The sequence below is a fragment of the Carlito syrichta genome, unplaced genomic scaffold, assembly GCF_000164805.1.
Source record: "Carlito syrichta isolate Samal-C Ts95f unplaced genomic scaffold, Tarsius_syrichta-2.0.1 Scaffold301545, whole genome shotgun sequence".
Lineage (NCBI taxonomy): Eukaryota > Metazoa > Chordata > Mammalia > Primates > Tarsiidae > Carlito > Carlito syrichta.
The window spans coordinates 139,189-161,472 of NW_007245641.1; the positions used below are offsets into that span (position 1 = coordinate 139,189).

At 38.0% G+C, this 22,284-nt stretch overlaps 1 protein-coding gene across 5 annotated transcripts in view; it reads left to right on the plus strand.

Annotated features, from left to right (window-relative positions):
• Positions 1 to 22,284, plus strand: part of ST7L (suppression of tumorigenicity 7 like) — a 92,574-nt gene that overhangs the window by 44,253 nt on the left and 26,037 nt on the right. For all 5 annotated transcript variants that reach the window (XM_008054843.1, XM_008054845.2, XM_008054844.1 and 2 more), the window contains one exon: positions 20,055 to 20,205. In XM_008054843.1, coding sequence (XP_008053034.1) covers positions 20,055 to 20,205 — 151 coding nt within the window. The remainder of the gene's footprint in view (positions 1 to 20,054; positions 20,206 to 22,284) is intronic.

Here is a 22,284-nt window from a genome sequence, read left to right on the forward strand (position 1 = left end):
AAAAAAAAAAAAAAAAAAAAAAGAGAGAGTGTTAAAGGCATTTAGAAAGGTGAGTAGGTGCAATAGTTAAGTATATGCTTTGCAATTACTGTCAGAATATAATTTGACACTTAACTGTTCTTTTGTATAGTCATAGAGAAGAAATAATCAAATGGCTTAGTCTTAATAAAAGATCATTCATATTTCAGATCACTAAATCAGATTTTCTGTTGCTGTAAAACTTTTTCTAGACAGATGCCTGGGTTTTGAACTAGGGCTGGATAGATAGAAACTGAAGACAAATGGATTAAAATAATCAATGATAGGAAACAGATGTGAAAGTTCCCAGAAAAATTGGTGTGAGTTGATGTTTATTTATTCCCAGATGAATCAGTATATTTGCTTCAGTTGTCTTTATATTGTACTCATGCTGCCATACAAATTATTAATATTTGTATTATCACAACATGATTAAATTTTGAGTTTTACAAACAATGCCCCCTGTTAGGAAGTATAGAATATTCAAGAATACCATGCTACAGAACGTAATTTTATCTATTGATTCCAGTGTAGTATATGTTCATAGGACTTGGAAACTAGAGTAAAGAGCTACAATAAAGAGATTAATCACTAAAAGATAATTTTTAAGAAGAGGAAGTTGTAAGTAAACCTGCTAGAGTAAGTAAGGATATGGTTATGAAAAATACTGAAATCAAAGAATGAGCACCAACAAATATTTATACCATTCTCTCATTAGGTGACACTGGTCTCAGAAATTTAAATTCACTCGTCCTTATATCCATGGTTCTGCTTTCCATGGTTTCAGTTACTCATAGTCAAACTCAGTCAGAAAATATTAAATGTAAAATAGCAGAAATAAACAATTCATACATTTAAAATTGCATGCTGTTCTGAGTAGCATGATGAAATTTTGCACTGTCCCTGGTAGGTGACTCATTCCTTGTCCAATGTATCCATGCTGTCTATGCTACCTGCCTGTTAGTCACTTAGTAACTGACACAGTTATCAGATCGATTGTCATAGTATCATAGTGCTTGTGTTCAAATAAAACCTTATTTTACTTAACAGTGACCCCAAATGCCAGAATAGTGATGCCAGTATATTGTTATAATTGTTTTGTTTTATTATTAGTTATTGTTAATCTCTTACTGTGCCTAAATTATAAATTAAACTTTAATGTAGGTATGTGTGTAGAGGGAAAAACATAGTACATATAGAGTTTGGTAGTATCTCCAGTTTCAGGCATCCACTGGGGATCTTGGAACGTATGCCTCGAGGATAATGGGCACTAGGGACTACTGTAAAATTTGTATCATAGGTTATAGCAAACATGCAGCAAAGTGTGCAAAACAATGCATCTTAATGATGTATTATAAAGAAAATACTTGAAAACTATGGAGGAACATTTTCAACCCATAGAAACCAACTGACTGTCCTTTCCCAGTTATAGCCTCTTCCTTCCCACCTAAAGGTAACCACTCTTCTGACTTTAATTTTTATTTTCATTTTTGGTCTATACTTTCCCTTTATTGCTGGCTTTATAAATGAATTACAAGGTGGTACTTCTTTTTTCATTCTCTGATATAATTTGTATAAAATTAGATTTCTGCTGAAATGAGTAGTAAAATTTGCTAGTAAAGCCATCTGATTCTGGAGTTTTCTTTGTGAGAAGATTTTGAATAGCAAATTCATCCCTCCCTTCCTCCCTCATGGGCTCAGGCAATCCTCTCACTTTGGCCTCCCAAAGTGCTGGGATTATAGGCATGAGCCCCCATACCCGGCCCAAAACATGTTTTAGTTCTTGACTTTATTTTTCACATCTCTTATATCATTTTTAGTTTCTAATTCTCTGACAAATTTTCATTTTTATTTATTAATTTTTTTTGAGTTGGAGTCTCACTCCGTCACCCAGGCTAGAGTGCCGTGACACACTCACAGTCACTGCAGCCTTGACTTGCTGGGCTCGGGTGTTCCTTCCTCCTCAGCCTTCCAAGTAACTGGAACCACAGGTGTGCACCACTACACCCGGCTAATGTTTTGATTTATTGTAGAGACGAAGTCTTGCCAAGTTGCCTGGACTGGTCTCAAACCCCTGGACTCAGACAATTCTCTCACCTCGGCCTCCCAAAGTGCTGGAATTACAGGCGTGAACCACTGCTCCTGACTAGACAAATTTTTAAATATAGTCGTGTATTTCTTTGAAAATAGTTTAAGGTAGTTATATTAAACTCTTTCTCTGACAATTCCAGTATCTGAAACTTCTGTGTATCTTTCTGTTATCCATTTTCTCTTACATGTTCACATAATCTTGCTTTCTCTTGTGCCTGGTTTTTGATGTGCCAGATGTTTTGTTTGAAAAGTCATAAAGAAATTTGAAACCTTGAATAATATTATCTGCCTCTAGATAGGATTTTCTTTGCTCTTAGATGCCTGGGAGAAGTAATAGCTGTCCAGGAGTACCTTAATCCAGTATCAGGAATTGGGTATTCTTCTGAACCACGCAGATGACTTGAAACCAGGCTGCAGTTCGTGACACTGTGGCTTATTTCTAGTCTTCCCTTACTTTGCGGATGGAGCCTTTCATGGTCCCAGTCCAGTTCTGGTGGTTTTAGCAGGGCTGTCACTCTTGGAAGGCCTTGGGCTCCAACTTTTGTCACTCTGGGTTTGTAAAACTGACAAAAAGGCTGGACAGCTTCTTAACCATCCAATTGAGAATTGGCAAATCCCCCTATAATAAAAGAAGCCCCAATATAATTTCTCTGGGTTTTGTCTTTGGACTGTGCTGGTAAGTGTTTACCCTTTAGTAATTCTCTGATGCATTCCATTTGATATTTTAAAATATTTTGCTTAGCATTTCTAGTAGTGTGGGAGAGTGGGTCTGAATTCCCAGTCTCCTGTACTAGGAGAAGCCTGTAAATACTTTGGCGTCAGGGTCTCCCTCTGTCACTCAGACTGGAGCACAGGGACAAAGTCACGGCTCGCTGCAGCCCTGAACTCCTGTGCTCAAACAACCCTCCGTCCTCAGTCTCCTGAGTAGCTGGGGCCAAAGGTCTTGTAGCTCTGGGTTTTGTTTTTTTCTAATACCTTCTCTAGAAATTTCATATAAATAGAATCGCACAATATTTTGTTTTTTGTGACTGGTTTCTTTCACTTGGCATAAAGTATCTGAGGTTCATCCATGTTGTTCCATGTGCTTAATAGTTAATTCTTCTTTATCACTAAGTAGTGTTCCATTAAAGGGATATACCACAATTTATTCATTCACCTCTCTAGATTGTTGCAAGTTTTTCGCGACTGTGACCAATACTGCTATAAACACTTGTATGCAAAATCTTTTGACATACTTTCATCATTCTAGGATAGAACATATGGACATATGTTTTCATGGTTCTTGGGTAGACACCTAGGAATAGAATTGATGGGACATGAGGTAAACGTATGTTAAACTGCAAAACTGTTTCCCAAAGTATCTATACCATTTTACATACCCAGCAGTAATGCATGCAGTTTCTTTACATCCTTGCTAATACTTGATATTGTCAGTCTTTGTGAGTATAACCATTCTAGTAGGTGTAAAATACTATGATACTGTGGTTTAAATTTTTATTTTCCTAAGCTGGGTGCAGTGGCTCACACAGGTAATCCCAGCACTTTGGGAAGCCGAGGCAAGAGGATTGCTTGAGCCCAGAACTCAGTCGACACAGCAAGACCTTGTGTCTATAAAACAAAAGGAGCTGGATGTGGTAGCATGTGTCTGTAGTCCTAGCTACTCAGGAGGCTGAGGCAAAAGGATCACCTGAGCCCAGGAGGTTGGGGCTGCAATGAGCCGTGATTGTGCCACTGACCTGCACTTCAGTCTGGGTGACAGAGTGAGACCCCAACTCAAAAAATTTAAAAAGCTAGAAATGATTAAGCTTAGTGAGGAAGGCATGTCAAAAGCTGAGATAGACTGAAAACTAGGGAGGCCTCTTGCACCAAGTTGCCAAGTCATAAACGCAAAGGAAAAGTTCTTGAAGGAAATTAAAAGTGCTATTCTAGTGAACACACAAATAATAAGAAAACGAAATAGCCTTATTACTGACATGGAGAGAGTTGTAGTGGTCTGGGTAGAAGCTCAAACCAGCTACAACATTCCTTTTAAGCCAAAGCCTAATCCAGAAAAGGCCCAACTATCTTCAGTTCTGTGAAGGCCAAGAGAGGTGAGGAAGCAACAGAAGAAAAGTTGGAAGGTAGCAGAGGTTGGTTCACGAGGTTTAAGGAAAGGAGCCATCTCTGTAACATAAAGTGCAAGGTGAAGCAGCAAGTGATCGGAAGATCTAGCTAAGATCATTGATGAAGGTAGTGTGGCGTGGGCAGGTGTGTTGTCATGGTGGAAGAACCAGTCACCTGTTTGCCACAACGTAGGATGTTTCTTCCACAAATTGTGACACAATCTTTTCCAAACTTCCGGATAAAAACCTTGGTTGACCATCTATGTTTATTTTTCACATCTCTTATATCATTTTTAGTTTCTAATTCTCTGACAAATTTTTATTTTTATTTATTTATTTATTTTTGAGTTGGAGTCTCACTCTGTCGCCCAGACTGGAGTGCCGTGGCACCCACAGTTACCGCAGCCCTGAATTGCTGTGCTCAGGTGATCCTTCCTCCTCAGCCTTCCAAGTAACTGGAACCACAGGTGTGCACCACCATGCCCAGCTAATTTTTTGATTTATTGTAGAGATGAGGTCTCGCCAAGTTGCCTGAGCTGGTCTCAAACCCCTGAACTCAGACAATTCTCTCGCCTCAGCCTCCCAAAGTACTAGGATTTACAGGCATGAGCCACCTCTCCCAGCTTGACAAATTTTTAAATATAGTCTTACATCTCTTTGAAAATAGTTTAAGGTTGATGAAACATTGAGCTCTATCAAAATACCCAGTTAAATAGAGTGGTGCTGTAGACTTAAATGATTGTTTGTGGATAGATACTTTCAGTGGAGTGTAATAAAAAGATGTTCAATGTTGATGAAACAGCCTTCTGTTGGAAGAAGATGCCATGTAGGACCTTCATAGCTAAAGAGAAGTCAATGTTTAGCTTCAAATCTTCAAAGGATGGGCTGACTTGACTCTCCTGTTAAGGGCTTATTGCAACTGGTGACTTTAAAGTGAAGCCAGTGTTACTTACAATTCTGAAAATCCTAGGGCCCTTAAGAATTATGCTAAATCTACTCTACCAGTATTCTGTCAGTAGAACAACAAAGCCTGGATAATAGCATGTCTGTTTATAGCATGGTTTACCAAAAATTTTAAACCTACTGTTGAGACCTACTGCTCAGAAAAAAGATTTGTTTCAAAATATCACTGCTCGAGTGTGCCATTGCACTACAACTTGGCCAGTGGAGTGAGGCTCCACTCAAAAAAAAAAAAAAAATTACTGCTCATTGACAATGCAACTAGTCACCCAAGAGCTCTGATGAAGATGTATGAGAAGGTTAGCGTTTCCATACTTGCTAATTCAACATTCATTCGGCAGCCCATGGATCAAGGAATAATCTAGACTTTCACGTCTTATTTAAGAAATATGTTTTGTAAGGTTATGGGTCCCATAGATAGTGATATTTCTCTGATGGATCTGGGCAATATAACTTTTACGAGTGGAGGGGGTCGCTCGGAATTTGTTCCTCCAGGTCAAACTGTCAGCCAAAGTTTTCATCTGGAAGTTTTGAGAAGTTTGTGTCACTATTTGCAGAAGAAACGTCCCAAGTTGTGGCAAACTGGTGACTGGTTCTTCTACCATGACAACATACTTGCCCACACCACGCTGAGTTTTCAGCAGTTTTTGACCAAAATGCCCTACCCTCCCTATTCATCCAGTCTCACTCTGAGTGACTGTTTTGTTTGTTTGTTTGTTTGTTTGTTTGTTTGTTTCCCTGGATGAAAAAAGTCCTCAAAGGGAAACATTTTGCCCATGTGGAAGATGTGAAACAAAAACAGCAGAAGTACTAAAAGGCGTCAAAATGGATGAGTTCAAAAACCGTTTTGAGCAGTGGGAAAAACGTCTTAATAGGTATATTGCAACAAACGGAGGGTACTTTGAAGGCGACTGAAGTTTAAGCATGTAAGAATAAATACACAATTTTTTAATAAATACATTCTGGGTTTTTTGGGGGGTCCCCTTCATACACACTAGGAAACCAAAGAAATGTGTGACTTGCTTTATTGCAGTATTCTCTTTATGGCAGGGATCTGGAGTTGAACCAATGTCTCTGAGGTATGTGTGTGCTTGTAATGATGAATTTTGTGATGTATAAAATATGCTTCAGTAAAACTGTGTACACACAAAAATATATACTTTAACATTTTAAAATCATTTGATTTATAGGTAGAAATTTACCTATTTTCCCCTCAACTAAATATCAAAACAGCTAACAGTTCAGCTCTATCAAAATACCCAGCTAAGTAGAGGGTGCTGTAGACTTTGATGATTGTTTGGGGATGACACATTAAGCGGAGTGTAACCAAACACTATAATTATCAAAGGTTTTCAGAGAAACGTTAAGTTCTATCAACCTGAATAATATTCCACTTAAATGACACGAACGTTACGTGAGCTGGGAGCGTCTGGAATTTGTGGCTGTTTTTGCCAGGGCTCCCCAGGTGGTGAAGTGTGCCTAGGCCCTTCTCTCTCTCTTCGTTATGGTCTCTGTTCCTGACTCTTAGCTGGAGGCAAGCAAGCATACAGGACTTGAGGGTCTTCTTCAGACTTCAGCTGTGGGTTGCAATAATGTGTTTAACAAGGAATAGTGACATTTCGTTGTACAGATATATTAAATCTTTTATTGTGTGATTTTAGTAGGCAAATCTGTCAAGTAATTGTACAATTCTTAGTGGTAAAATGATAAAGGACAAAGCTGTTTTAGCAGGAAATCGTTTTTGGCAACTTTCCACACAACTACAATGGAAATGGCTCTAGGTCTAAACTGTGCAGTTTGTTAAAGCTGGTAACTGTTAGTAGTGCAATAGAGAAAGATCATGCAAATCTCTTCAGGCTGTGAATTTGCTCTTAGGTATTGTATTAATATAGATTGCTTGTACGTTTTTTTTATTCTACTGGATGAATTTCAGCATATAGTAATTGCAATAGTACTGCCGTAAAAAACTTCAGAACAGCCTGGCGTTTGATTTATTCTTCATTGCCTAGCTATGGCTTTGGTTCAACAAACTTTTTTTTTTAGTTGCCATGCATGGAAAAGGTTGTGTATCTTTCAGCTACTGTAGGAATTGTCAGTTTTTCCATTTTCAGTAGAAAATGATTCATATGCAATATTCTAAATACTCCACAGCTTCTCATCTCATTTATTCTAGTGTCTCATATTTTTTATTATCCAACCTCCAAGTAGTTTTATAGATACTGTGTTTCTTACTGAGATAATTTGCATACCACAAAATGTATGGTATTACACTTTTAAAGTACACAGTGCAATGGTTTTTAGTATATTCATGAGATTGTAAAGTCATTGCCACTATTTCATTCTAGAACACTTTGATTACTCCAGGAAGAAGAGCCTATTAGCAGTCGCTAATTCCCATTCCTCCTTTCCTTAGTCTCTGGCAACCACTAATCTACTTTCTGTCTCCACGGATTTGCCTATTCTGGACAAATAGAATATAAATATGTAAATAGAATCATATCATACCACATAATAGAATCATATAATTTTTGTCTGACTTCTTTCACTTAATATAAAGTAGCATGTGTCAATACTTCATTCCTTTTTATGGCTGAATTCTGTTCCATTGTTTGGGTATATCACATTTTGTTTATTCATTCATCAACTGATGGGCTTTTGAGTTGCTTCCACTTTTTGACTAGTATGAATAATGCTGCTGTGAACATTCATGTACAAGTTTTTGGGTGGACATATGTTTTCATTTCTCTTAGGTATATACCTAGAAGTAGAATTGATGGATCATAAGGTAATTCTGTGTTTAATTTCTTGAGAGACTGCCAAACTTTTCTAAAGTGGATACACTATTTTACATTCCCCTTGCAATGTGTGAAAGTTATAGTTTTCTCTACATTGTGCCAACGCTTGTTATTGTCTGTATTTTTTATTATACTTATCCTAGTGAGTATCAAGTGGTATCTCCTTATGGTTTTGATTTGCATTTCTCTAGTGACTAATGATATTGAGCATCATTTTAATACGCTTATTGGCTGTTTGTATTTCTTCTTTGGAAAAATGTCTATACAAGTCCTTTGCACATCTTTAAATATTTTTTATTATAGAAGGCATTCTATTTGTCTTTTTATTATGGAAGGTATTCTTTACCATTATTATTGCAGTAGACCATTGACATTCTTGGTTAATGTGATCCAAAACCACTGTATTTGAATCTCTGTATTTGGAAATGCCACTATCACATGTAATTTCATCCATGAAATGTAAACACCATAATGAGTCATGAACCTTGATGAAATATGGATACTGAAAAGTTCACTAAACTTATTCATCAGTTAAGTTACTCATATGAGTACACAAACCTCAAAGCACATGATTCAAATTTGTGCCTAAGCAAAATGATGACTGCTATACATCATAGGTGTTTAGAGCTCCCACAGGTGATTGAAATTGTAACTGTTAAATCCATGAAGGTCAGTGATCTACTATAGATGTAATTATTCTTAGTATGACACCTAATACATCAGTTAGAATAATATTGTTCAACTTTAATTTAGGATCTAGCAGTGACTTACTATATTATTTTATTGAAGATTTTTATATGAAGTATACTGCTGCCAAATTCTTCTAAATTTTATTATTTTATATTTAAATTTGAAATAACTGCTTTAAAAAACAAAATCACAGAATAGAACATCCAGAAACCTATCCATTATCAATTGATTTTTGACAAAAGCACTAGTGCACTTCAGTGGGGGAAATAAACCTCTTCAACAAATGATACTGGAACATCTGAATGTCTAAATGGGGGAGGGGATAGAATCATGAATTTTTCTCGTAGCATACACAAAAATTAATTGATTTGGGGTGGGTCACTGATCGAAATATAAGGACCAAAACTATACATTTAGAAGAAAGCAACTAAGAATATCTTTGAAATGTAGGTGTAAACACAGATTTTTGTAGGATACAAAAGACACTTAATTATAAGATAAAAAAGTTATAAATTGGACTTCAAAATTTTAAGGCCTGGCACTGTGGTTCATGCCTGTAGTCCCAGCATTTTGGTAGACTGAGGCAGGAGCATCCTTTGAGCCCAGTAGTTCAAGACCAGTCAAGGTAACATAGCAAGATCTCATCTCTACAAAATAAAAAATTTAAAAAATCAACTGGGTGAGGTGGTGCACAATTGTGGTCCCAGCTACTTGGGAGGCTGAAGCAGAAGGATTGCCTGAGCCCAGGAAGTCCAGGCTTCAGTGAGCTGTGATTGTGATCATGCCACTGCATTCCAGCCTGGGGACAGAGTAAGACCCCCAACTCAAAAAAAAATGTTAAACTCTGCTTATCTTAGAGAGTGTCCAGAAAATGAAAAGGCAAGCCCCAGACAGAAAAAAATATTTATAATATATTTTTCTGGCAAAGGACTCATATCCAGAATATATAAATACAAAGCAACAACATAATATTAAAAAATGGTCAAAAGCCTTGAACAGATACTTTCACAAAAGAAAATATTGGAAGATCCAATAAACACATTAGTAATCAGAGAAATACAATATAAAACCATGAGGTAATACTTCATATATATCTACAGAATGGCTACAATTTGAAAGATTGATGAAATGTTGGTAAGAATTGGAAGTTAGAACTTTCATACATTGCTGCTGAAACTACAAAATGGAACAACCACTTTGGAAAACTGTTCGGCAAGTTCTGATGCAGTTAAACATATGCCTCAACCTGTGACCCAGCAATTGTACTTCAAGGTGTATATCTAAGAGAAGTGAAAGCATATGTCCAGTGAAGACTTGAACATCGGTGTTCATAGCAGTTTTATTCATAATAGCTCCAAACTGGAAACAGCCCAAATGTCCATTAACATGTAAATAAATAAACACATTGCAATATATTTCTTCAGAGGTAGAGTATTCAGCAATATAAAGAAAGACCTACTGATATAAGCAAAACCTGGATGAAACTCAAAAATGTAATGTACAAACAAATACATACTGAGTGATCTCATTTATTTGAAGTTCAAGAAAGAAAACATGATCTATGGTGGTAGGAATTAGAATCATGGTTGCCTCTGGTGGTCGAGTGGGGAATTTAACTGGAAAGAACTTTCTGGGGCAGTGGGAAATGCTCTGTCTTGATTTGGAGCATTGCTTGTCTACATTTTTCAAAACTCATCAGACTGTATGTTGAATATCTATGTAGTTTAATTTATACCTCAATAAAAACAAATTTTTGGCTTAGCATAGAAAGTACTATAAGTCTGGGCGCGATGGCTCATGCCTATAATCCCAGCTCTTTAGGAGACTGAGGTGAGAGGATTGCCTGAGTCCCCAGGTTTGAGACCAGCCTGGGCAACTTGGCAAGACCTCGTTTCTACAATAAATCAAGAAAAATTAGCTGGGCGTGGTGGCACGTACCTGTAGTTCCAGCTGCTTGGAAGGCTGAGGTGGAAGGATCGCCTGAGCCCAGCAGGTAGAGGCTGTGGTGGCTGTGAGCGTGCCACTGCCTTCCAGCCTGGGCAACAGAGTGAGACTCCAACTCAAAAAAAAAAAAAAAAAGAAAGCACTATAAAAGTATGCCTTCTGATTAAATGAGATAATACATGTTTAGCACAGCTTAAACACAGTGTCTGAATGTCAGGTGTTAGATAGTATTGATCGTCCTAGTGCTCATCACTTTATTATATTTGTTACCATGGTTACTTTTTGTTTGAGCTGATCCAGTATGCACTCTTTTCTTGTACATATTATTTTGGTGCTTATATCTTTAGAATGTGTAAGGTTGAGGATTCCTTTGTTGAGATGAAGATGTTGAAATAGTTAGAAATTAACTAATTTGAATTAATAACCTGAAGGCAATTTATTTGTGTCTTACAGAAGAAACCTTTAGGGCAAGAGAAACGTATAACATTAGGAAATAAAACAAGCCAGCAAGGTGGCTCATGCCTGTAATCCCAGCACTTTGGGAGGTGGAGGGTAAGCCTAGGGGTTCGAGACCGGCCTGAGCAACCTGAACGAGCAGGTCAAGGCTGCGGTGGCCATGAGTGTGCCACTGTACTCCAGCATTGGTGACAGAGTGAGACGCCTACTCAAAAGAAAAAAAATAACAAAAATATGTTTAGTAAATCTCTATAACTTTAGTACATGGATAGGAATATGTTAACTGTAGCATTTAAAAGTTATTCTTGTTTTACAATTAAACTGTTTTTAGTGTTGTACTGTCAAGAAAACAAACTGTACCTGGGAACTTAAGTTTGGGGACTTTTAAAAATAAATTGATAGCCAGGCTCGGTGGCTCAGCCTGTAATCCCACGCCTTTGGGAGGCTGAGGTGAGTGGATTGCCTGAGACCTGCCTGGACAGCGAGACCTCATCTCTACAATAAATCAAAAAATCAGCCGGGTGTGGTAGCGCATGCCTGTAATTCCGGCTACTTGGAAGGCTGAGGCAGAAGGATCGCCAGAGCCCAGCAGGCGAGGCTGCGGTGGCTGGGAGCGGCCACTGCACTCCAGTCTGGGCGACCGAGTGAGACTCCAACTCAAAAAAAAATAAAATAAAAATAAATTGATATATAGAAAGTAAGATCCATTCTGGTTGGTCAGAAATTGAAGCCTGTGCTGCGTGTCTCATCCGTCCTAGAAGATAGTAGCTCTTCCGCAGCAGGCTTGCATTTCATTGGCCAAACCATTAATATCTATATTATAGTGGCATATACAGAGGCGAGAGGAAAACAGGCAGTTTTCAGTTGAGATCTGCGTGGCTTAGCCTGGGCAAAGGGAGCGAGAGGGAAACACTTGGTGTTGAAGCCTGTGACCCCAACTTGGAGCACAGTGAGATCTTGCCTTCCCGTGGTGTGCTGTGGCCCACGGGGAAGAGTCGAGGTAGGAGATGAGGTGGGGAGGCCCTCTCTGGCCCCTTTGCTTTTCCCTTCAGCGTAAAGTCACCTTCCCTTTGCTCCCGAGACCGTTAGGTGGTATTATGCTTTCTTTCATTTATCCCCATAGCAGTTCTGTTTGTGTTTTATCTGGGAACTGTCTTTAGTCTCCCCCAAGACATCTCCATGTGGACTCCTTGCGTTCGGCCTGCCTGTCCAATCTCATAAAATGTGCACTGGGAAAACTAATTGCAGAGATGAATTGGTTCTTTGTGTGCATGACTGATCAAGAGCAAAGTACCTTAATTTCAGATGCCTTCAGAGAGATTTTTCTTTAACCTCTGCTTTTAAGAGGAAGATTATAAAGCATTATCATTACTTCGGGTCAGAATTATATTGCTTTTGGTCAAAAGCTGTTGTAAGATTTACAAAGTAATAGAAAAAAGTAATCTAAAGATAAATTATAAAGATCAAAGCAGTTCAAAATTAAAGTAAATTTGAGGGTTAGCATAGGTATGGTTTTAGAGTCTTAAAAGAAACCATCAGACCATACCTCATTATGTCTTTTTAACCATAGCTTCCAAAGTAGCTTTAATTATTGTATTTTTAGTGAAAAGCAAGAGACTAATGTAGTTATTTGAGTATATTGTGCATAGTTGAGTACTAGTTAAAATTGTCCCAAGAAATTTCTGATTTATTACTGATACATCAGAGGTGCTGTGGAGGGTCCCATAGCACATACCAGGTGCCAGCTGTGGTTTGTGTCTTCAACCATATCTTATTTGCTGATAATTTCCAAATCTATGTCTTTTAACTCTGGCTTCCTTCTTTGTCTGTAGACTTGCGTTTCCATCTAGTTGTGGAAATCTTTACCTGTTGTAAGTGTCTCAGACAATTTAATGTGTCTCAAACTGAATTTTTAAAATTTCCTCTTCCCTTCCTCCCTCCCTCCTTTCCTCTCTCTCTCTCTCTCTCTCTCTCTTTCTCTCTCTCTCTCTGTTTATTTATTTATTTTGAGTTGGAGTCTCACTCTGTCACCCAGGCTGGAGTGCAGTGTCACACTCACGGCCACTACAGCCTCGACCTCCTGGGCTCAGGCGATCCTTCACCTCAGCCTTCCAAGTAGCTGGAACTACAGGCATGCACCACCACGCCCGGCTAAGTTTTTTGATTTATTGTAGAGACAGGATCTCACCATTTGCTCAGGCTGGTCTCAAACCCTCAGTGCAGACAATCCTCTCGCCTCTGCTTCCCAAATTGCTGGGATTACAGATGTGAGCTTCCACACCCGGCTAAAATTTATTTTTAAGTCTCTTTGCCAAACTCCCTCTCCTTTTTATTTCTATATTTTTATTTATGACTTCATTATTTGCTTATCTTCATTAACCTAGATCTCTGCCCTTTCAAATTATCACCTCATACCCTTTGACTTTTTTCAGATAGCTGTCTACTTCCTTCACACTGTCACTGACCAATGTGTACCTTTGTTATGTCATACTTTAAAAAATATATTGTTGTTGTTATTATTATAAAAATCATGAGTGCTTTAAAAAAAAATTCCGACCTTTTAGAAGTTTATGAAGTAAGAAATCCCCCATCTCTCCTTCCCAGTTCTACTTCTCTGAAGTTATCACTGTTCCTGTTTAATGCATATATTGCGAGACATTTGCATTTCTAGACATGTAGATATAAATATGGAAATAATCTCAAATACTTTGCCATCCCTTCCACGGACAGATTTCTCACTGGTCTCCCTGCCATCAGCCCTTCTCCACTCTGGCTATTGCTAGAGTAATCTACCTAAATAGCAAATCTTGCCCTGCCGAAAGACCTCTGCTTATTCCCTGTTGCCTATCAGATAAGGACCAACCCCTCATTGTTACAAATATCAAAGCCCAGTGTCTACCTCCAGCCTTATTCTTTGCCACTTCTGCCTAGCTCCTTATTTCCAGTGTCACTGTTCCCTGGATTGGTCATGTCTCGTCATATCTCACTGCCGTTGTACAGATGCCCACTTTCTTCTCCAACTGGCAAGTTTCTACTTTTTTTTTAAACGAGGTCTCACTCTGTGGCCTAGGCTGAACTGATCTCAGCTCACTACAGCCTTGACTTCCTGGTATCTTCCCACCCTAGCCTCCCCAGTAGCTGGAACTATAGGCACTACCACTCTTAGTTAATTCTTTTTTATTTTTTGTGGAGACGAGGTCTCTATGTTGTCCAGGCTGATGTTGAACTCGTGGGCTCAAGCGATCCTTCTGCCTGGTCCTCCCAATATCTGGGGTTACAGGTGTGAGCCTCTACACCCAACCAAGTTTCTACTCATTCTTCAAGACCTTTTGCTCATCTGTTGTCTCCTTTATAAGGAGTTTTTTCTAGTTTTGCCAAGACGAGATAATGGCTTTGTCTTCTCTATTCCTTCAGTACTTCAATCATATTTTGTTGTTGTTGTTTTTGGTCTATTTATGTTTCTCTCTCAGTTCTCTGTGAACAAAAGCAGTACTCTTAATCTTAATCATTTTATGTCCAGTATTCTGCCTAGCCCATAACAGGGACTCACTAGATATTGGTAAATAGACACGTATGCAGTTTAGAACGACATTGTTTTAAAAGTTTAAGTTAAAAAAAGTAAAAGTTTAGGCCAGGCGTGGTGGCTCATGCCTGTAATCCCAGCATGTGGAAGACTGAGGCGGTAGGATTGCTTGAACCTAGGAGGCTGAGGCTGCAATGGGCTTTGATTGTGCCACTACACTCCAGCCTGGGGGACAGAGTGAAGACCCTCCCCCTTATAAAAAAGTTACATTTTAGAGCTGTAATTTCTTTAAAAATTTTAAGTCATTTTACACGAGCTATTTTTAAGTTTTGCTTAATGATACCTTTTTTTTTTTTTTTGGCCCTTTAAAGACAGTAGTACAATTCCAGAATGACTGACTGCATTTACTTTATTTTATTTTATTATAGAGATGTGAGGCCCAAATCAAGATTAGTTACACAAGCAAGCTGCATGCAGGTGAAGGTTGGAGCTTCACCTGGCCCTCACTTTCCCTGGTTTAGGATCAGGCACCCTTTTGTGATGCTCCTTGTCTCCGACCCCTCCCCGGCAGTGTTTAACGACTGCCAGTTCCTTTGTTGTGCTGATGTGATTAATGTTCAGGTCCCACTTATAAGTGAGAATATTTGGTATTCATTTCTTTGTTTCTATAATAGAACACTCAGTATGATGGTTTCCACTTCCATCCAATTTGCTGTGAATTTCATAGTTTTGTTCTTCTTTATGACTGTGTAATACTCCGTTGTGTATGTGTACCACATTTTCTTTATCCAATGACTGTATTTCTTTACATATATTATGAAATAACTCAGCTTACTTTATGTACAACAATTTAAAGTGCTATATCTATATAAAGACAGGGAAAGATGTACAAGATGTGTTATGAAGTAACAAGTGAGTTGCATAACAGTTTGATCTTATTTTTTGAGAAAAATGGAGTTAGTATACTATGCATAAAACAAATTCAGACAACAAAAATAAAATTACCTTTCTTTTCTTTTTCTTCTTTTTTGAGATGGGGGAATCTCACTTTATTGCCCAGGCTGTCCTCAAACTCCTGGGCTCAAGCGGTCCTCCTGCCTCAGCCTCCCAATTAGCTGGGACTACAGGCACGCACCACTATCTATCTTTATTTTCTGTTATCTATCTTTATCTTCTTTATTCACCAAGCATATATATTATTTTCTACTAGATAGCTCTGTTACGTTTGCATTTTTGTACACTGAGCATGTACTTTTCTAAGCAAAAAGAAAAAAAATCACTTGTCAGTTTTTAAACCTTTTACATTATTTTTAGAAAGTAAAGTGAGTAGCAGAAGTTTTTGTTTTTGTATTTGTTTAATTTTAGTTAGCTCAGAGAGTTAGAAAATATTGTTAAGTAAAAATGAAAATATGAGTTTGAAGACATTATAGTTGTTATGTATCAGACTAATGCAGTTAATACATATTTTGGTGGCTGCTTTGAGTGAAATGCACTAGGTGTTGTAGTAGAAAAGGAAGGATGTCGTTTCTGTTGAATGGTAAGTGACAGCCTGTGCTGGGTGGCAGAAATCCCTGAGTAGCAGCTTCTGAAAGAGAGAAGTAATAATCCGATATATAACTTATTTGATATGCATTTTCATTAAACTGAAATTTTTCCCTTGTATTTTGAGGGTCAAATTTTATTTCTGTCACTAATTAAGAACTGAAAAAAATTGCTTTTAAGTCAAATTGAGAAGGATAGTTTCTGGTAGGTAGGACATGATAATTTTTTAAAAGCGTACTGTAAAGAACCTTGATTTTAAAAATGATTAAGTGACAAAGTTTCTTGTTTGTTTGTTTGAGTTGGAGTCTCAATCTGTCGCCCAGGCTGGCGTGCAGTGGCACGCACGCTCACGGCCACCCCAACATCAACCTGCTGGGCTCCTTTGCCTCAGCCTTCCAAGTAGCCGGAACTACAGGTCTGCACTGCCACACTCGGCTAATTTTTTTATTTGTTGTGTAGAGATAAAGTCTCGCCAAGTTGCCCAGGCTGTTGTCAAACCCCTGAGCTCAGGCAATCCCCTCACTTCAGCCTCCCAAAGTGAAATGCTGGGATTACAGGCTTGAGCCACCGCTCTTGGCTGACAAAGATTTTTAATGTAAAACCCTGAAGTATCATTTTCTAATAAGTGTGCCATATATGTTTGCCACCTGATTTTGATTGTTACTTAGATGATTAAACAATACAAATTTAGGTATATAGTTACTGTTTAAAAAGGCATTTTCTTGACATATCAAACTGATATTTACTGTAAGTTGTACCGAGTAATTGATAGCTGAATATGTTGGCTTACATTTGTTAAATGGTTACCAATATACTAGCTACTACGTTGGGGTTTAAAGCTTTCAAGTTCTAAAATTCATTGTCTTTCCTCTCTGTGAAATGGAACAGAATTTTATAGAAAGGATCGGGTTTAAATATTAAACAGTTGTCTTCTGAAAGCTAGCTAGTCTTTGTATGGGTGACAATTCCACTGTGATTTGCCACATTTTCTTTGCTTCCTACTGAAGAAGCCCTTAGTGCACTTGCAAAGAGCGTAAGGAGTCATGTCAGAGGTCAGCTATTTGAGTCCATTTTCCCACAGCCGCCTGGTGCGAGTGATCTTTTACTGTGTTTTAAAAAAATGGGCAAGGATTAGAGAGGATTAGAAAGAATATTACCCTCCTGAATATAGGCCGAAGGCACTAAGGGGAGAAAACCCAACCAGGCAGCAAATGGGCTTTGCTTGACCAGGACGCAACCTCTGCTGCATTCCTGTAAGAAACTGAATGGGAATGTTAAGTCCCCAAACTGGATTAGTAAATAATCTCATAGTTTGTGACATCTGCTAAAATAAATCGATGAGCAGACTGCGTTCTTACACTTTGAGGACAGAGCCAAAGACATCAAGAGTGAGAGTAATTACGAAGAGCGTTAAGCTCAGTAATTGTTGGAAAGGCACATTTCATACACAAAAAAGTTATTTCAGATGTGTTAACATGAGAAGCACATGCATACTGATGAATAACATAAGGCTTAAAATTTGAAACCACTACGACTTTTTGTTTTTAACATTCTTCCTGGAGTCTTACTGTTTATAGCAGTTTTACAAAGTGTTTCACAAATTCAGCTCTTTAAATTTTGTTATCTCATTAGTTTGTATAACAACCTGAGGGGCCAGGATTTGAAATGTGAGAATATATCTTTTGAGATACCTCTGGAATGCTTCTATTTTTATATTTTATAACAGAAGTTAACATGATCTGGACCTTTTACACGTAATTTGATATCAAATTGTTTAGAACCAAAGAGGTTATTTCACACTTATTCTAGAAGGGAAAGTACATTCTGGCCTCAATCTTTAAAGAAAATATTGAACTAATTAAATTTGGTTTTGGTTTTGGTTTTGGTTTTTTATATGGGGGTTTCACTCTGTTGCCCAGGCTCGAGTGCGGTGGTGCAATCATAGCTCACTACAGCCTTGAACTCCCAGGCACAAGTGATCCTCCCATCTCTGCCTCCTGAGTAGCTGGCACTACATGTGTGCACCACCATGCCCATGCCTGGCTGTATTTTTTTTTTGTAGAGATGGGATCTCGCTATGTTGCCCTGGCTTGTCTCAGACTCCTGGGCTCAAGCGATCCTCCTTCCTTGGCCTCCCAAAATACTGGGATTACAGACATGAGCCACTGTGCCTAATCTAATTAAATATGTTTTTCAAAGGTCTTAAGTTGACTACTTTAATGGTAAAGATGCTGTACAAGTGATTAATTTTGTATCCTTCTTCATGTAACTAGTACATTTGATTAGTATAATGACTGTGATTATACTACTTTTCTATAAATTATAAGGATGAGTATTTTCTTTAAGAGTTTAAGATAAAATTTAGTCTCGTGCGTGAAGAAGAATTGATAGACTATAACTTCTTTAACAGACACATTACATGCGTCTTACACTGTATGCTCTTGGCTTAGTACACTACTTTCTTCAAGATGGCCCTGTGATTTGAAGATGTCCTCCTGTTCTTCTCCCCATCCCACCCCCCAGCCTGCTCATCCACAATCAGCCTGTTTTAAAATATCAGTTCAAATCCCATCACGTGGTTAATGTCTCACCCCTAAATCATAAGGCCTCCTAAGCACAGAGTTCACATGTAGACCCAGCAGTTCTTCTCCAAGGTAAATGAATTCTACCCAGGGGAGGTGAAAGCATAAGCTCATACCCAAACTTGTATATGGATGCTTATAGCAGCGTTACTCATAACAGCCAAAAATGAAAGCAGCCAAGTGTCCGTCAGACGATGAATGGATCAACAAAATGTATATGCCACACCGTGAGGTGTCATGTGACCATAAATGGAGTGAGATGCAGGTGCCGATACTTGCTGCACCCTGGGTGAACCCTGAAAACCTTGTGCAAAAACAAGTGAAAGAAGCCAGTCACGAAACGAAGTCGTCTGTATGCAATGTTCAGAATAGCAAGTCTATAGAGACGAGATAAGTTAGAAGCTGCTTAAGGAATGAGGGAGCAGGCAGAAGTGAGTAATGACTAGAAGGTACAGCATTTCCTTTTGAAGTGATGAAGATGTTCTAGAATTAACTTTGCTGATAGTTGCACATATCTGTGAATATGCTAAAAACCATTGAATCAGCCACTTTAAATGACTGAATTCTAATAAGGCACGTGAATTATATCTCAATAAAGCTGTTATTTAAAAACTAGATTGATTGGTCGATTAAAACTGGGTTTCGCTTTGTTGCCCAGGCTGCTCCTGGCCTCAAGCGATCCTTCTGCCTCAGCCTCCCAAAGTGTTTTACAGTCATGCGCCACCACACCTGGCCTTTGAAACTAAATTTAAAAATCAATGCATCCTACCTGTATCTCTTGTATACTGTACATTGTTTATACCTCTAGTAAAGCACTCACCACAGTCTAGTTACAATTATTTATTTAAGGATCTGTCCCATTACCTTATGAAGCTCCAGAGAATGGGCTGGATGTTCTTTGGTATTCCCTAACAAGCATAGTGCTTTGAACTCAGTAAATATTAATTTAATTAAACTTTCTCACAGTTAATTCCTTTCATCTGTAAAATGGAAATAAGGAAAAAAAAGAACTGAATGTTGCCTCCAAAATTGTATTTTATAATTTTTATATTTAATGTTTTTTAGAAAAAAAAAATTTGCTCTCAAATTATTTCTTCAGCATGAGTTTCCATTTTACATTTAGCAACGTATCACCTTATTTTTACCTATAGAAAAATTCTGATTTTTGGAATTTGCACATACAAGCATTTTATACACAAGCTATCAGGACCTTCATGTAACTTTAAGTAGTTTATTTTTTAAAATCAGTTTGACCTTATAACATTTTGAATCTATGTTTCTGTGGGTATTTGAAGTTAACACAATTTAATTTCTCTTTTTTCTGTTGTGTGTATGTGTGTTACTCTTTCAGTATTTACTGGAGATGAAAAGTTTAATTTTACCTCCAGAACACATTCTGAAACGAGGTGATAGTGAAGCAATTGCGTATGCATTCTTTCATCTTCAGCACTGGAAGAGGATAGAAGGTGCCCTTAATCTGCTACAGTGTACATGGGAAGGCAGTAAGTTTTCTTTTCCAAATGTAATAGCAGTCTCAGACTATTCATTGCATTCACAGGCCGTCTTTTTTTAATGAGATTGTCTGAGTTTCCGTAAAGATTTGCTATTCAGATAGGCATCAAAAGGAACACAGTGGAGAGATGTTTGATTTGTTGGTAGAAGAGATGCATAATGTATTTATATTGAAGCCACATTTAGAAAAAGCAGAATGAAAAAAACTGTTATGATATTCTGCCATATGTTCATTGAAGTTACATATTTGTAATGAAAGAAAATGAAAACAGTCCTTTGACTTATAAACTTTTTAATGTGATTGAGCTATTGTTCAAATATTTTAAAAATTGTCTGGTTTGGGTTTTTCTGTTTGTTTACAGACGTGTACAACATGAAACTATTTTTCTCACAACTAATATCAGCCTATTCTTTCTTTTATTGCAAAATGTACATAAAATTTACCATTTTAACTTTTTTTTTGTAGTCTGAGTCTCACTCTGTTGCCCAGGCTGGGGTACAGTGGCATGATCACAGCTTACCACAACCTCAACTTCCTGAGCCCAGGTGATCCTCCCTCCTCTGCCTCCTACTGGTGTGCACTGCCACATCTGGCTAAGTTTTTGATCTTTTGTAGAGACCAGGTCTCGCTGTGTCGCCCAGGCTGGTTTCAAACTCCTGGGCCCAAGCATTCCTTCCACCTCAGCCTCTCAGAGTATTGGAATTACAGGTGTGAGCCACTGTGCCTGGCCTTAACTGTTCTTAAAAGTGCACTTCAGAAGCATTGTGTACATTCACAGTGTTGTGTAACTATCACCACCATCCATCTCCATACTGTTTCACATCCCAAACTGTAATTTTATACCCATTAAATAACTCCCCAGTTCCACCTCCGTCTAGCCCTGGCAACCATCATTCTACTTGTGTCTCTGAGTTTATAAGGAGAACTAGACAATATTTTTTCTCTTGTGTCTGGCTTATTTTACTTGCCATAATATCTTCAAGGTTCACCTATGTTGTCAGTTGTGTTAGACTTTAATTTTTAACACCGAATAGCGTTTTATGGCATGTATATACCACATTTCGTTTGTCCGTTCTTCTGTCAGTGGACACTTGGGTGGTTTCCACCTTCTGGCTACTGTGAATAATGGTGCTGTGAACATTATTATACATATATCTGTGTAAGTTCCTGCTTTCGAACCTTTTAGGCGTATACCCAGGAGTGAGATTGATGAATTGTAAAATTCTGTGTTTAATTATTTGAGGAACCACAGTACTGTTTTTCCTAGCAGCTGTACCTCTTTACATTCCCACCAGCAAATGCCCAAAAGTTCCAGTTTCTCTACAGCCTTGCCAACACTTGTTTTTTTCTGTTTTGTTTTGCATAATAGCCATTCTAATGAGTGTGAAGTAGAATCATATTGTTTGGTTTTGTATTTCCCTAATAATTAGTAATGTTGAACATCTTTTCATCTGTTTATTGGCCATTTGTGCATTTTCTTTGGAGAATAAATTGAACTGTTTTTGACTATCAGATCTCTTATTTGTTCCTTCTTATGACCCCCAAGAAAGTGAAGAAGTTTAATCAAAATATCTTACCAGTTGGCTTCATATAATAATTCTCTTAGCAAATACACCACAGCTGTCAATAAAATTTTAAAATAAATTCAATGTGTATTCACTAAAAGTAGCTAACCTTCTTAGTTCCCAAACTCTGCACGGAGACTCCTTGGGATGTTGCAGCAGTTCCCAAGAGTGCTGTGGAATCTTTTCCCATCCTCAGTGGAAACACAACAATGCAGTATTCAGTATCCGTCTGACACCACTCGAACTGTTGGCTCCAGAGAGTTCACAGTTTCAGTGTTGGGTTGCTCTCCATCCCTTTCGATGTCATCATGTCTTTGCAAAGCAGGGTTTTTGTTCGTTGTGATCGAAAGAAATAGCACACAAAAATTAACGTAGACTAGGAAATGAGGTTGGTGGAATCCAATGTGATTCCAAATTTTGAAAAGTTGTACAGTGTCCAGCAGGCTCATACATACATACATCCCATTAGTAAGAAATAATGGTCATTTATGTGTTTTGTTTCA